At 33.7% G+C, this 16,527-nt stretch overlaps 2 protein-coding genes across 2 annotated transcripts; both read right to left on the reverse strand.

Moving 5' to 3' along the window:
• Nucleotides 1–2,365: 2,365 nt before the first annotated feature.
• Nucleotides 2,366–10,981, reverse strand: LOC102593772 (pyrroline-5-carboxylate reductase). Its single transcript, XM_006364987.2, has 8 exons — nucleotides 10,937–10,981; nucleotides 10,490–10,727; nucleotides 9,373–9,421; nucleotides 8,527–8,618; nucleotides 5,935–6,007; nucleotides 3,887–4,007; nucleotides 3,577–3,682; nucleotides 2,366–2,940 (listed from the first exon to the last, which is right to left on the reverse strand). The coding sequence occupies exons 2-8, from the start codon at nucleotides 10,688–10,690 to the stop codon at nucleotides 2,758–2,760; spliced, it is 825 nt and encodes a 274-aa protein (XP_006365049.1). The 5' UTR covers nucleotides 10,691–10,727; nucleotides 10,937–10,981; the 3' UTR covers nucleotides 2,366–2,757.
• A 3,356-nt stretch (nucleotides 10,982–14,337) lies between these two features.
• On the reverse strand, nucleotides 14,338–15,797 carry LOC107058486 (uncharacterized). Its single transcript, XM_015304260.1, has 3 exons — nucleotides 15,048–15,797; nucleotides 14,642–14,813; nucleotides 14,338–14,504 (listed from the first exon to the last, which is right to left on the reverse strand). The coding sequence occupies exons 1-3, from the start codon at nucleotides 15,795–15,797 to the stop codon at nucleotides 14,338–14,340; spliced, it is 1,089 nt and encodes a 362-aa protein (XP_015159746.1).
• Nucleotides 15,798–16,527: the final 730 nt, after the last annotated feature.

Raw genomic sequence — 16,527 nt, forward strand, 5'->3', positions numbered from 1 at the left:
TAATTTGCAGTTCAATATGCTTACTTTTCAAACACGTTTTTTAAATGGATAGTTGTAGATTTTCATAATTCAAACACATGCCTAACTTAGTACCGGTGTGGCCAAACTTCTAAACCTTCGCTTATTTCGGCTAAGTGTTTTTTTTTTTCTTCCATAAAATAGCTTTTGAGAAAAATACTCTTGGAGAGAGTTATCGTGTTTGTCAATTAAAAAAAATGTGTTTTGCGCGTCAAATTAGTAAAATGATATTAAGGTTCATTTTCAGATTTGTACTTATTATTCAAATAAAGTGATTAGTTAAAATTGAAATATACGGGATGCAATAATAATAATTAGCCTCCAAATATATGAGATTTCGATAAATTTCTCTACTTTTATATTCACAAGAATATCATTAATTAGGATCACGAAAATTCAAACAAAAGCAAGTTGAGGGTAAATAGTTGATATGTAGCCAGTAGATTAAGGAGAGCTCTCTATATAGCATAGCTCTCACCTTTGCCTAGAATAACACTATTAGTTTGATTTGCTGACAAAATTATTTCAAAGATTATAATTTTAGGTATCAATACTTATATATATTTATTAAATTAAAATTTAACCTCTATATGCAATATAATTTTCTGACAAAGAGGTGTCACTAGTTTAATTAAACGTTTGTAATATTATTTGGCTTCCATTAATTGGAGGATTTCATCCTATGTTTAAACTAAAGTTCACATATTATTTAGAACCTAGATAACTAAAACTTACCACAAATTACAAGTACTTTTTATAGCCAAAAGTTATTTGATATGTTTTTTTCTTTTCTCTTTTTTTTTTCTTCGCATTGATGAATGTGTACCTAATTTTCCTAAGGTACCATTATTGATATCTTATATTAACAAATTATAAACTAAGAAAAAATAATTAACATAAACATAAGCAAACTTGTCTTTATTTAATTAAGTATAGAAACAATATGTCTTCAACCAAGTGGATGATATTCAATATGATATATTTACTAAGTTTGATCATTTTTGTATCAAACTCAGTTGAGTTTTTAGAAGGGCGTCGCTTGCTTTTATAAAAAATTCCTCCAATTGATGTTACAATATTAGAAGATTCTTTGGCTCCTGCCCCATCAATCCCTCAAAAAAATGATGTTGATGATCATGATGATGGTTCGGTATTAACTTCTGTTTCCATCTCAACTCATGATGATCATGACGATGATAATCATGATGATGATCATGACGATGTTATCCATGATGATTATGACGATGATAATCAGGATGATGATACAGTATTAACTCCAGCATCCAGCCCAACTCATGATGATCAGGATGATGATACAGTATTAACTCCAGCATCCAGCCCAACTCATGATGATCATAATGATGATAATCAGGATGATGATACAATATTAATAATCATAATGATGATAATACAATATTAATTCCTGCTTATGTTCCAATTCATGATCCTATGGCAAAAATTATGATTACTAGTAGTTAATTACTCCATTTCATGTTCTCTTGATTAATGGAGTTTAATTATATATATATTATAAAAATAAAACAGCCGTACGTTCTCATGGCTAGCTACAAGCTTAAATTATGTAATATTCTCTACATGCATTTTGATAATAATAAAGTGAATATATAATCACCTTTTTCTCTTCTTGTCACTTCCATGCCATTCTGAGGAAATATTGTGTTTGTTTTTGTCTTTATTCTTGTTATTATGTATGGTGTGCTGTTACTGGAGAAATTAAAATAGGTTAAGGTTTCGTGTTATCCTTTTTTTTTTAAGAGATAAAGAGTCGAAAACATATCTGAATTATATATAAATTTCACATCCTAACTATTAATTGTTTCTTTTTTCTGTTTGAACTTTCACTAGTGTTTTATTTTCCTATCAAAATTATCACCATCTATGTATTAAAACACCTAATTTAGTAGATGATGATAATTCATACAAAAAAAAACAACAATTGATAGTTGGCCAAATCATCTAAAATAATGTCTTTTGCGGCTATAATCTCATCAAGTAGGCACTTAATGCTCTGCTCTTCCAGTTAAAGTCAAGCTTTGGATTTTTACTCTCTAGTAAAAGTTCAATCTGGCTTTTCATTGGGAAAGTAAGAGATGAATACAGTTGTGAACGGGCTTCTCTTCCTAGTTCGAAAAGTTTTAAGTACAACAAAAAGCTTTTTTCAGATAAATGACTGAATGGTGCTAGAGGAGAGTATGTTAAGACGTGTTCAAGCCAAACTATTACTTTCTCCAGGTACTATTGAAAGAAGAATGTCGTGTTGTCCAGCACACTTGACCGCTGCGATCGACCCGATATACCAAAGCATCCTGGCCAGCCAACCAAAGAATGGAACAGAGATCTACTGATCATTCTCTATATCATAAGCATATTTAAAAGGGATGAATATGAAGCTTTCCTCAAGTTTTCTTCTGCTCTGAAATAATTATAAATAATTGATGTTCATTTATAACAAGCTTCTTGACTAGGTATAACATGCTAGCACAATATATTGTCTGCTAATAACTATAAATAATGTTTATTTATAATGATGATTGTGCCACAGCCTCTTTGCTAAAATGTGGGCATGTTGGTCCAAAAAGTTTAACAGATACAGTGCTTTATTTTGGTCAAAAAGCTCTGCACCTTTCACTTTATAATTTTGCACTTGAAAACTCTGCTAGACATATATAGTAGCTTCCGTCTGGTTCTCCATGACCCTAAGAGATAATTAGATTAATTCTAAGAAAGCTCTTTACTTCGTTTAGCTGCAGCAACAACTGCATTCATCAAGATACCGCGAAATCCAGACTTTTCCAACTCGTGAATTCCAGCAATGGTTGTACCCCCAGGTGATGCAACATCATCTTTAAGTTGACCAGGATGCTTGCCCATACCGGAGACCATTGATGCTGCTCCTAGCACCTGCAACAGAGAATCATTTGGTCATTCGACCAGCAGTATGTTTGAGGGACATGCATGTTACTCTCTTGAAGAAAAAAAGGAAAAGGAAGTCTCTTAACACAGGCATCACTAATGTGCAAGTCATATAAATTTTAGCTCGAGTGAATCTTACACGGAGAACAAGAAAAGTTCAATGTAAGAAGCGTGAAAAGATGACTTGTCCTTGTCAATAACAAAGGAGAAGACACTCAAAAGATGATCACAATTATGCCAGTTAACTAAAATAAGCCACGATATAAACAATTGCTTTGTGAGGCATTGAAAAGGACCTTAATTGATGTAACTTGCAAGTAGAAAGATGATACAAGTTAGTACATTTCTTAAAAAAATAACTGCACTTGTATAGCTAAGAGGATGCAGGGTAAGTTAAAGAACATATAATATTATAGCCTAAGAAATACAGATGATGGTAAATAAACCCAGTCTTCGCGAACAACCACCTTGCCTCTTATAGAACAAATGAACCTTGACATCGAAAAGGATCTCAGGCTGAATCAGCGAGAGCAAAAGAACAATTTCACTATTTCAAACAACATAACCATACTAATATATAGCACGATGGAGTATGAATAAATTGGTGGATAACTGTCAACTTACGGTTTGAGAGGCTAGTCCAAGTGCAAGCTCCCTCGGTAAACCAGCTGCCACCCCTCCATCAGCCAATGCCTCTATTGCTAGAAAAACATAGGCTGGTCCACTACCACTGACATTTCAAGGAGAAAGAAAAGATGTTGTTAACAATGGTACTGGATTCCAACTTTGCATGAGCGCTGCTTGTCTTGCAAAAGCAGTTCAAGAACTGAGATCCCCAAGCGGGCTCAACAAACAGCTAGTCACAGGCGCAGAAATTGGCATCAAATTAAGTGATAATAAGTGTAGTTTTAGAAACATTAAAGAAGGAACATGCCTTAAACCTGTAACTGCATCAAACAGCTTCTCATCAGCTTTCCACACCTTACCAATAGCTCCAAATAACTGGGAAATTAATTCTCCATCTTCTGTTGTTGCCTTTTCCCCCAAAGTGATGACTATATGAAGACACTTAATTAGGACACATAAATAGCAATAACTGATAACAATTCAGACAGTTATATTAGAATCAACCAGAAAAATTAAAATTGCTAGTGTCTCGGTAACTTACACCAGAGAAAATTTCAAGGTAAAAGATTGACCACGAGAGAATTCATGTCACAAATATTTAAAATTTCCTCAGTAGTCAGTACTACAGCTGTGTGCAATTCATGTCACATTCATACACAAGTTTCCATTTACAGAAAGCACAAACACAATGCAATTCACAGGGATACATGTGCTCTTATAGATGCTCAGTGTATGCTATAAATGCATTGTATAATAAGCATATATAAACAGATATTAGTAGTAGCGAACATCAGGTAACTTCGTGCTGTAAAACGACAGATTGGTAATGAAAGGCAATGTACTAAGAAAGCGCAACTCTATTAGACCTTTATCTGGAAAAAGCTGGAAGAAAGGCGAGAAAGAAAGGTTGCCTACTACTAATGTAAATGTCACAAATATTTAAAATTTCCTCAGTAGTCAGTACTACAGCTGTGTGCAATTCATGTCACATTCATACACAAGTTTCCATTTACAGAAAGCACAAACACAATGCAATTCACAGGGATACATGTGCTCTTATAGATGCTCAGTGTATGCTATAAATGCATTGTATAATAAGCATATATAAACAGATATTAGTAGTAGCGAACATCAGGTAACTTCGTGCTGTAAAACGACAGATTGGTAATGAAAGGCAATGTACTAAGAAAGCGCAACTCTATTAGACCTTTATCTGGAAAAAGCTGGAAGAAAGGCAAGAAAGAAAGGTTGCCTACTACTAGTGTAAATTAACACCAAATTTACACTAGCATACCTATACATGTACACACTAATACACAAAAGAATACAACAAACATCCACATAGAAGTACAGGTGTACACACACTGGCGCTTAGTTATCCGCGTGAAATTGTGTTACACATAATAAAAACACGAGAGTACATCCAAAATAAGAGACAATTTTTAGACATCTCGTCTTATAGTCATAGTACGTATAAATTAAACCTTATCATTTTCAAGATATTTGAATAAAAAAAGAGCTAAGTGACTTGGAGGTAATATCTTCTCCATAGCAGACCTGATTAGCACACTCCAACTATCCTTTTTCTCGACTCCAATCAGCTGAAGCATAATAATCCACTAAAGCATTGTGTCTTCATTTATAAGCTTAAGTCAACTAGGTCATACTAGGTAAGATGGTGAGTTCAACATGTGAAAGTGTTCATGTACCATAATACCTTATTCTGACAACTCAATTTTTTTATGCAGTTTGAAGTAGGATCTGGAAGAACGCAGGTAAAATTTCATGGAATATATAATTGTTTAAATTTTGTCAATCCCGTCTTGAAATACCTCTAACAATGATAAAATCAGGAGGCCTCTTTTATTTACCACTTCCAAAGAAGACAAAATTACTTCAATACTTATGGAACAGAATTTGACCCAAAATCTGGATATGGATATTGTAAGAATAGATTATTGCATCTGAATTCAGTTTTCTTACATCTCAATTGTTTACTAATCTTCAAGGCTCCAAACAATTTCTCAACAACAAATCATGTTACAAAAATCATTCCGTGTAGAATGGGGTATGCATGACATGGGTGTGTGCTAGTGCAGATTCTACCAAAAAAATGCATGTATCTGCAATGGGAGACTTATTCACCTCCATAGGATTCTTACCCATAGCCAAATCAATGTCACATAAACAACAACTCAACAAGCATTTGTTATATCTATGCCCGAAGTCGGTCCTTAGATAAACTAGAGCTTCTAGGTATAGGGAGAGGGCTTCACCCAGGAATATTATATTTGACGGAACAAATCAAGTAAAACTGTAACAAGCTTCAAATATCAGTATTTATTTATCATTTACCAGTGGCGGCTTCACCAACAGCAGAGGGAGTGTTTGGCATCACCCTAATAAATCGTCCTTGACCTGCCCATTCCTTGAGAAGGGAGAAAAATAGAATATGCTTCAGCAAAATGGATAATAAAAAATTAGAAAAGTGAATCAGTAACAGACAAGATATGCATGCTTGCGTGCATCTTGTTTCAGTTTACGCTCTACTCAGAGTAAATATAAAGGTAAGCATCAGTAGACATTAAGGGGTCATTTGGTAGAAAGATTGATAATGCAGGGATTAGCAATGCAGGGATTAGTAATGCAGGGATTATTTTTTATCAAGTGTTTGGTTCATTATTTCTCACCTAATTTTGTGTGTGATTTAAAACTCTACAAGAAGCTTATTTCCACTTATACCCTTGAATTATAATTTGATTTTTTTATTTTATATATAATATTATGACATATTTTCATGTTCTTCCATTTATATATAGTATTATGACATAAACAAAATCAATACACATAAAATGAGCAGAAATCCATAAATTTTAAACATAAAAGTTTTCAACCCACAAAATACTAATTTAATTTTCAAGCACATCTCTCAATACACCTATTTAGAACCATTTTGGGAACAAGAACAAAAGAAAAGAAAAAAGTTCAAACCTTGTTAGAAAAGCAAATAGTTGGAGCTGGCTAATAGTGAAGATGTTGTTCAGTATTAACCCTACGCGCTACACCTTCTCCATCGCCAGAGAAGAAAAAAGCCCGCCAAAGAAAAAGGAAAGGCGCCAAAAGAAGAACATTGTGGGTTTATTTACCAATTCTGAAGAGTGTATAAAGAAATTGAGGGGCATTTCAATCATTTTGTTGCCTTATCCAAGGCTTACTAAACATGGTATTAGTAATCCCTAGGTATCCTTGGTATTAGATAAGACCACATATGGTGTATTAAGTTATCCATGTATTAGGTATGTTTGAGTTGAATTGTGCAACCAAACATTGTATTGGGTGGATTTAATTTTAATCCAAGGACTATTTTAATTAATACATCCTACCAAACAACTCCTAAGAGGCATGGCGAGCTTAGGCATGTGAGCTGATTGTCAATAAATTAAGTTGTTGATTTCAATTTTGTTTCTAGAAATTATGATTAAGCAAATAAAAGTTCTTTACTGAGCCGATTTCAAATTTCCCAATGTCAAATAAGCTCGGTATCTTTAGGAATCACAAGAAGAATATTCCATTGATTTGGAAAAAGTGGGATGTTAGGTTGCAAGGCAGCAATTAGCTCAAAAGAAGGAAATCATAAGTTCAAGAAAAGAGAAATGATTCATCTTTCAACTATGTATGCTTTAGGTGATTGATAATCATGTATATTGCAAACCACAAAAGCACACCGTGGTACCCAAATGACACTATAGTGACTTGTCCTATGTTGCTTCACAAAACAAAAGACTATGCACGCCTCCAAGGTTTTATTAGTGCTGTAAGAAAGCAGAATATTTTTTCCGAGGCATGTCACTCAAAAAGAAAGCGGAAGTGACTAAACAGAAAGAGACAACACCACACATATATCAAGCATGCAATAACGTAAAATAAATCACAGAGTAAAGATTCTGAATGCTCATGATACAGGACAGAGGGAACAGAATGATTTTTTTACACTAATTTTAATTATTCTCTATTTAATCCAGAAGTCTTATTCTGGTAGTTCTATCATTATTTTCGTAAGTTACACGACCCTTAATTTGCCTTGATCTAGCCGTGTCAAATGGATCTACATAGGTATGGACACTTAGATGACTCAAGATTAGCAAAAACCACAGGTGCCCAGTTAGATTGTCCTAAATTGGTTGAGAAAATGGAATGTTGTCTCTTACCTTTCAAAAAAATAAAAAATGGAATGTCGTCTCTTTAAATGGTCTTTGGCAATCCTCACATCATGAACTAGCTTGCGGGGTTGGGTTAGAGTCAAGGTCCATTTTCTTCACATGGTATGTGAACCTGGTCATTTCTATTATTGGTTTACACTATTGAATCCTTATGCTAGGTTATTCACGCTCCAGTTAACTAGGCATAGGTGGGGTGTTATATTTTCCCGCATTGGTTGAGAAAGTGGTTGCTGTCTCCTTGACCGGTCTGGATAATCCTATGTAATAAACTAACTTTTGTGGTTAAGTTAGACTTTAAGGGTCATTTTCTTAAATACCCGGATTAAGTATTTACTCATCAGTATATTTAGAACTATTATTTCTTTCAATAGTTTTTTGGTTGAGATACTCCTAAGAAGCCCTAAATTGAGAAAAGAATGCTTAATAGTCCTAGTTAGTTTAGTTTAGAGTATTGCCATTATTTAAGCTTCCTACTTGTTATTTTACGGTGATTTGTGTGATTCTCAACAAGTTTTGTGATTTTCTTGATTTAAGAAAACAATACTTGTCACTTCCATGGTTTTAGATTAAACTGCCCGTAAATTGAACAAATGATTTGGTAATCAAGTCACAATTATGAGTCAAAGCCAGCTCCTGAAACTATTGCATCTACATTAAAAAGTTTGTTTCTGTGTTTTTGCTTGTTGAGGAATATTACGTGGATCTCTTACACCATTTTCACACAAACCTGCAAATCCTTTAACTTAACACCAGCAGCAACTGACACCAAAAGCTGCTTCTCTGAAAGGATTGGCTTCAACTGTGACACCACATTTTTAACTGCATTAAAAAAATGAGTAGAACAGCAGAATCACCACCAATTTTCAAAGCATCCAATAAATATGAAAAAGCAAAAAATCTGACAATTGCAGTGTCTTTAGCCTAAAAATTTCCACAAGAGAAAGCCAAGCATAAGTATGTCAATCACTAAAATAATTACAAGTCAATATCAAAATAGTAAGGTTGGCGATATGAATCCTCTATGTAGACTTCTATTCATTTCCTTTTTTTGATAAGTGCAATTCTATTTTAATAAATGGAAAAGAGAAAGAATAGTACTTAGTACTTACCTAAAATGATCAAGGACCCTAAAACTAGAGGTTCTCTGTATCTCACAATTACTCCTATTGACACCACCAATGTTGCATCTAAAGATTGGTGCATTGTGATGTTTTAAGACATTGTCAAATCATCTCAAGAGATCTTTCCCATTTCATCCTCTATGTAGAGTCAAATGTTGCATTACTTATGCAAACATTATTTTTTTATGCAGCCAATCAAATTATCCCTTTTTATAATAGGTTGTTTACAACTTCATCTTACTGTTGCTTAGTTATGGCATCTAATTGAGGAAATATTATCATTCACTTATTTAGCTGTAATTTTCCTCAAAATAGAAACTTTACGACTATCGAAACAAAACTTTTGCAGAAAAATGGATTTAAAATTCTCTTGCAAGTGTTGAAAGGGAAAACATAAGAGAGATCCTTTTTTTGGAAACAAAAAGAGAGAAAGGAAAAGATTTGAACCATACCCACTTGAGGCTTCACAGAGAATATAATCACATCACTATCTTCAACCACCTGCTCTGACAAAAAAGAAGAAACGTGTGAAATAAGAATTTCCAAGGAATCAATCAAAGGTTATAAGAGATATAAAGTGAGACAACTAGAGTCAGTCACTAGATCTCAGATTTGTAGTTGTACCAAAAAGAACAAAAAAACAAAGAAAAGATACTTCAGTTTTTGGAGAAAATGAGAATGCACACTCCATTTAGTGTTTTAATGTAAGAAAAATCCCTAGGAAAAGAAAAACAAAAACACATCATGCATTTGTCCATAAGAGTACAAAAAAGAGAAGAGTATAAATAGTGATATTCCTACTATGAGATGACCACGAGGTGTTACTGCCATAGCAATCACTAAGTATTTGTTAACGCAGGTCTTAAAAGGTCAGTGTCTCTTTGCTTGAACAAAATTTAAGGTCAATCAGAATCTAAGAACTCTGCTTTGTATTATTTTGTCTAAGAAAATGTCTGTCCTGACGTATTCAAGGGCACTTGTCTTGCATTACTCCAAGCCATAAATAAGTCAGTTAGTCCTAGCAATAAATGTTTCTTTTACCCATATTCTAACTCATCAAAATTAATAACTTTGTTGTCCTATTAATAACCTACAAGAAGAGCTTGAAAACATCAATAACTTGAACCACTTATTAAATTAAACCAATTTTGCTGTCTGAACATATGATCAAATCAATTCGGGAATTAAAAAATATATGATCAAATCAAGATTGTCCGGCACTTCAGAAAAAAGGCGTATATCGAAATAAGCCTTTTTTTCTTATTAACTCTCGTATGCAACCGATACGAGAGTTAGTGGGTATGTTGTTGTTGTTGTTGTTGTATGCAACCGATATACCAAAAGATAGAGAACCTTACCAATAGTATGATTCTCTACAAATGTCACCCGATTTTCTTTACAGTAGTTTCATGGGTACAACCAAAACAAACTAAGAAACTTCCATACATACAGGAATAAGAGAGATTGATAAAGTAGAAAATTATGATCACCAAAAAGCAAAAACATCCCACTGAGTGTACATTAAAAGTAAATTAGAGTGGCATTTAAGATGAAAATGTATAAGCTTACCTGAGAATTATTATCAAATACAGTAACCCCAATAGACTCAAAAGCAGTACGTCGAGCCGATCCAGAGTGGGCTGTTCGAATACGAGAAGCAGGCAATATCCCAGACTTAACCACACCTCTAGCTATGCTTTCAGCCATTTTTCCAGCTCCTATAAAGCCCACCTTGTATGAATCGGTTGGAATTGGACAAACATTCGCCATTTGGAAACTATGTAACAGTAAAGATACTACTTTTCTTCTGAAACCAACAACAGAAAATAAAAATAAAAGAGGAAAACAAGAGTCAGAAATTCATTGAAGCATTTCATCAAACACCTGGAATGCAAAACAGATTTCCCAAATCCATAACCGTAAGATTAATGATTCAATTGAAACACAGAATTAGAAACAAGAAAAATAAGAGGAAAAAGATTCAGAAATTCAGGAGAATAAGCGAAGGTGACGAACCTGAAATCAGTGAAGAAGGCAAGACAGGGGAGTAGCTGATATTGTGTTTTAATGCATCACTCTTTTCCCTATTTAAACTAAATTTTTACTTTGATAAGCGACTGTTTAGGCCCTTAATACTCGGCACAAATTTGCATTTTTAGGTCTATATACTAGGTACTATTTTAAACGAAATTTAAGTTAAATGTATCGCCGTCATATCTAACTGATAAAATTATTATGATATGATTTTGATATTTATGAAAATTATCTTTTATATAAATACAAGATAATGTTATGTATAGCTTATATAATATTTTGTCATTTACGATTTAAAATTCAAATATTTTTCTTAACCGATTAACACGTATCTAATTGGGGTTGAATACATAAATATTTTTATATATCCGTTTGGTTCAGTTCTAGCTATTTAAAACTAGAATATCTGTCCATCTCACACTTGTCTCTTTGATATTTAGACAAAGACAAAATAAAACTTAGGACCACAAGTTCTCAAACTAATATTTGTCAATTGTTTTATCATATTTTATAACATATATAAAGTACTTATATAAGAAAATAAAAGACAATCAAAGACGTAAGGTTTCAATGCAATTCTGGTTAAACATCATCACCAATTTATCACAACACACCTTAATTAGTATCTAATTGTGTATGGTGTACACTTTTTTTGTGTGTTGAAAATAGTGTCAAATGACACTCCATATGTATAATTTGAAAAATTAAGAGATAAGGGTCAAAACTATATCTGTCATATCACTTTTTTTTGTGAGTTTCTCACTTGAACTACGGAAAAGGGTCATATTTGCCCTTGTACCCTTAGAAAAGGGTCATATTTACCCTTCGTTATACTTTTTTGATATATTTGCCCCTACCATCCTACTTTGGGCACATATTTGCCCTTGTACAGTTAACTTATCATGACACCATTTTTATAAGCCTATGTGGCGCCTACGTGGCTCCATGTGTATATACATTTATTATAATAAAAAAATTACTTTCTATTTAGTATTATATTCGACCCAACCGAAGGAGTTTGCGGCTTAGCAGAAACCCTAGTTCCAAAGGTAAGGTAGAACAACAACAATGGTCGTGCCTCTGCTTAACAAGAAGGTCGTGAAGAAGAGAGTGAAGAGGTTTATTAGACCTCAGAGTGACCGAAGAATCACTGTCAAGGAAAGCTGGCGCAGACCCAAAGGTTTCTTGTCTGTCGTTTTAGTTTTACATCTTTAGTTACCGAGTAAGCGAGAGTGAGAAGTTTGAATTTTGATGCAGTTAAGAATTGTGGTGGACAGTGAGAGTGAAGTGGATTTGCTGGTACAGACTCGGCACCTCCGTGATATTGTCGTCCTTGTCATCCAAGGTCTTGCACAGAGGTTTAACATCACCTCACTCAATTCCCTTCTCAAGATAGAGAATTAGCATCATATCATGTTCCTTGTTTTGTACATTAGTTGGTCTTTTTTTGTCTCTAACTCCAGTAGTTTGGTGTTGATTTTTGTTTCTGTTTTCTGAGGTATTGAGTTTCATCTGGCTATGCATTTTGCTTCTTCCATTAGCTTCTTATTATGCTTATGCAAGTTAGCTTGGTATTGTTTATGTAAATATGACATATCTTTGTGCATGAAAATACAAAAGAAATACCGATTTGTGTATGATAGTTCACAAAAAAATTAGTGTAATTTATTCATATTGAATGTTCAACTTCAGCATTACTAGCAAGATGTGTCTTGTGTCCAATGTACAATACATGATAATGTGATTATGGAAAATTTTACTAGCTATTACAAGAAAGCTTATTGCACTCCGAGAATCGTAACGTCTAATTATAAGTCACATATCAATTTTGGAGTTAAAGGCTGCAGGTATTCCCAGTTCATCACCATATGATCCTTTTGCATAACTTGTAGCCTGATAAGAGTGTAGAGGCTGTCACGGCCATGAAAGCAATAAAAGACATGCAAACAGCGAGACAATTAGAATTTAGAGTTCAAAATAGACTTCTAAATCTAAAGGATCACAAAAATAGACTTCTAAATCTAAAGGATCACAAAAATAGACTTCTAAATCTAAAGGATCACAAAAATAGACTTCTAAATCTAAAGGATCACAAAAATAGACTTCTAAATCTAAAGGATCACAAAAATAGACTTCTAAATCTAAAGGATCACAAAAATAGACTTCTAAATCTAAAGGATCACAAAAATAGACTTCTAAATCTAAAGGATCACAAAAATAGACTTCTAAATCTAAAGGATCACAAAAATAGACTTCTAAATCTAAAGGATCACAAAAATAGACTTCTAAATCTAAAGGATCACAAAAATAGACTTCTAAATCTAAAGGATCACAAAAATAGACTTCTAAATCTAAAGGATCACAAAAATAGACTTCTAAATCTAAAGGATCACAAAAATAGACTTCTAAATCTAAAGGATCACAAAAATAGACTTCTAAATCTAAAGGATCACAAAAATAGACTTCTAAATCTAAAGGCTCACAACTTATATGTTCCAACGTCAAAATACTACATTCATATAAATTATCTAGCCAATACAAGACAATTAGAATAGCTACTTCAGCATAATAGAGCTCTGCACAAATACAAACACACACACACAAAATGTAGTTGCAGATTAAACACCATTTCAGCGCGTTAACATTTCACAATTTAACCACTATTTTCAGCAACAACAGGACAATTACATCATAACTAATATAAAGTGGCATAATGTGACATTCATGTTCAATGTTCACCACAAAAAAGAGTAAACTGAAAAGACATTAACTAAAAAGTATTGTCATAATTAGTAATTAAAACCCATGAAACATAACAAAAATATTTTTCAACCCAATAGATCACTTTTGTCCTTTTCTTGGCTTCAGTTTCTTAATTTTTTGCCTATTTTGCATCTCCAATTGACCTTAAGTTATAGCAGTTTTTCCCTTACATGTGAGGTTGGTTGGTGAGTAGGGAAGATTTGAAGGAACACTTGTTAGGGTTTTGCCCTGATTTTCTCACCATAATTTAAGATTTATTTTTCCTTAAAGAAAAGACAAAACATTACCATAAATGTTTTTACTTTTCTTGAAAGGAAAATATAATATTATTTTATATTTGGTTTATTCTCTCCTTTTAGGACTCCTTTTCTAGTAGGAAAAGTTTTAGGACTCTATAAATATAAGTTTGTTTCTTCTAACACAAACAATAACATCCACAATGTAGTCGTTTAGAGACTTTTGTTTATGGGGAGATTTATTCTCTCTAAAGTTTCAATGTTTTTCTTTATATTAGTTTTGATATAATACTATTTTGATTTTTAGTATAAGTTTTTGTCATCTGATTTATCAACCATATGATTTGCAAATTATAAGCTTCCGCATGACACCCTAATCACCATTCAGAACCCAACAACACTCACTCCATTGTGATCACCAACAAAATTAATAATCCTTGTCCCAGAAAGAATTGGTCCCTCTTGCCTGGCTCGGAATATTGCATTTTCTGACACTACCATTGGCCTTATAGTAGGATCTGGATCATGATTTGGGAAGTTGATTGTCAAATCTGGATGAACGGTATGTTGCAATGTAGTAGCATCTGGCTTGCTTGATCTTTGCTTTGAAGTTTCAGATAACTCAAAATCTGGCGTCTTACTTGGTACTTGGAATGCTTGGTCTTTAACTCAAAATCTGGCGTCTTACTTGGAATGCTTGGTCTTAGACCTGAAAACTGTGGTGCATGATGCATCAATGTTGGTGTAGACATGAAGTTCACAACTTGGCTTGCTTGGGTTGATTGGGGTGCTGTTAGGTTTATCTCTTCAGGTTCATCAATTAATTTCCTGGCTCTTTTCATTGGCTTTGTATTGACAAGCTATTGTAAGTAAAAAATACAAGTTAGAAATCAAACTTCAGGAAAAAAGTAAGTTGCTATTAGCATTGAAGATATTTTACCTTTTTACATCCTTTACTGTTGTGGTTTGGCTCTCCGCAATTGTTACATGTCATAACTCTTCCCTTTCTTGAACTTGCCCACTCGCCTTGCCTCTTAATTGCCTCGTCTTTTTTTTCTGACTCATTTAGTTTTGGGTCTGCCGACCATCTTTACTAGGTCAGGTGGTTCCATTGCTTGATGTGGATCCACCTTCCAAAAAATTTCACTTCTAACAGGTTGCAATTTGTGCCTATAGGTAAGCAGGAATGCCTCTTTGCTATACCACCAACTCATTTCACTCAAAGGGTCCAGCTTGTTGTACAACATTGCAGAAATTGCATGTGGGCATGGAATTCCATTTAGATCCCATTGTCTACATGTGCATCTCTTCAAAATCATATTTACAGTATGCCTATCACAACCTTCTGTGATCTCATATCCATAATCACCATTGAAATTAACCTTACATTTTTGAGCAATTTTCATGTACTCATTGAACAATTGCATACTCTTTGGGCTAAACTCAGTAGCCCAAAATCTCACTTCATCCTCTTTTTTTCTCAATTGGTTCATGACTTTAGTTCTTATTTCTTCAAGCATTTTGATGATTGGTTTGCCTCTAGCTTCTAGAATCCATTTATTCACCGATTCTGTGAAATTGTTCACCACTTCATAGTTCTTGCACACGGTGTCAAAATAGGCTCTACACCACGCATTGGGAGGATATTTCAGTAAATCTTCAGCTGCTGTTTTATCTAAAGAACCAATCATATTGAGTTTGTCTTTGAAATCTTCCTCATATGTGGTCCATGAACACCACCAAAATACCTTCTGCAGTTCCTCTGACCTCCATGTTTTGCACCAGTTTGCTTCAACATGTTTCGCACAAAATCTGTGATGTGATTCAGGAAACACATCTTTCATTGCTTGAAGTAACAAAAAGAATGAGTTTCTAATTTTTCATTTTAGTAATGTCCAGAACTGGAATGAAAGACCTGTCTAGTGCTTTCATTTTACTTCTGACCAGAATTTTAATTTAAGAATTGGACAATTCTTCAATTTTAAGTTTTGGATAGAAGTAAAATGAAAGAACTGGACAGCGATTGAAGCTTTAGAAATGAACTTAAAAGTTAATGTAAAAAAGAATTAGCTGGAAAAAAATAATTCAGATATGTTACCTTCTGCATGTCTGAAATGAAGGTTATTCCTTTACCCACCTCCTTGAGATCTAATGACCTTTTAAGATGGCCTAAAAACCAGTTCCATGAATTTTTTATTTCTTTGTCAACAACTACCCAAGCAATAAGGTAACTATGGGACTGACAATCTTGACCAACAACAGTTAACAATTGGCCCTTGGCTTTCCCTTTTAAAAAGGTTCCATCTATGCCAATAAAGGGTCTTAACCCATCCTTAAAACCCATTTTAAGTGTGTGAAAGCAAATGAACATCCTCAAGAATCTTCGTTTTCCATTGGCAAGTGCATCCTTCGATATATTTATAATCACATCACTTCCTGGATTACTAGACCTTAGCTCATTTGCATAAGCCTCAAGTCTATTATAATCATCTGTAAAGCTTCCTTCAAGTTTTTCCAAAATCAATCGCTTAGCTCGCTTGCACTTACCATGACTAACATTGACATCAAATCTTT

Source organism: Solanum tuberosum, unplaced genomic scaffold (genome assembly GCF_000226075.1).
Source record: "Solanum tuberosum cultivar DM 1-3 516 R44 unplaced genomic scaffold, SolTub_3.0 scf00527, whole genome shotgun sequence".
NCBI classification, from domain to species: Eukaryota; Viridiplantae; Streptophyta; class Magnoliopsida; order Solanales; family Solanaceae; genus Solanum; species Solanum tuberosum.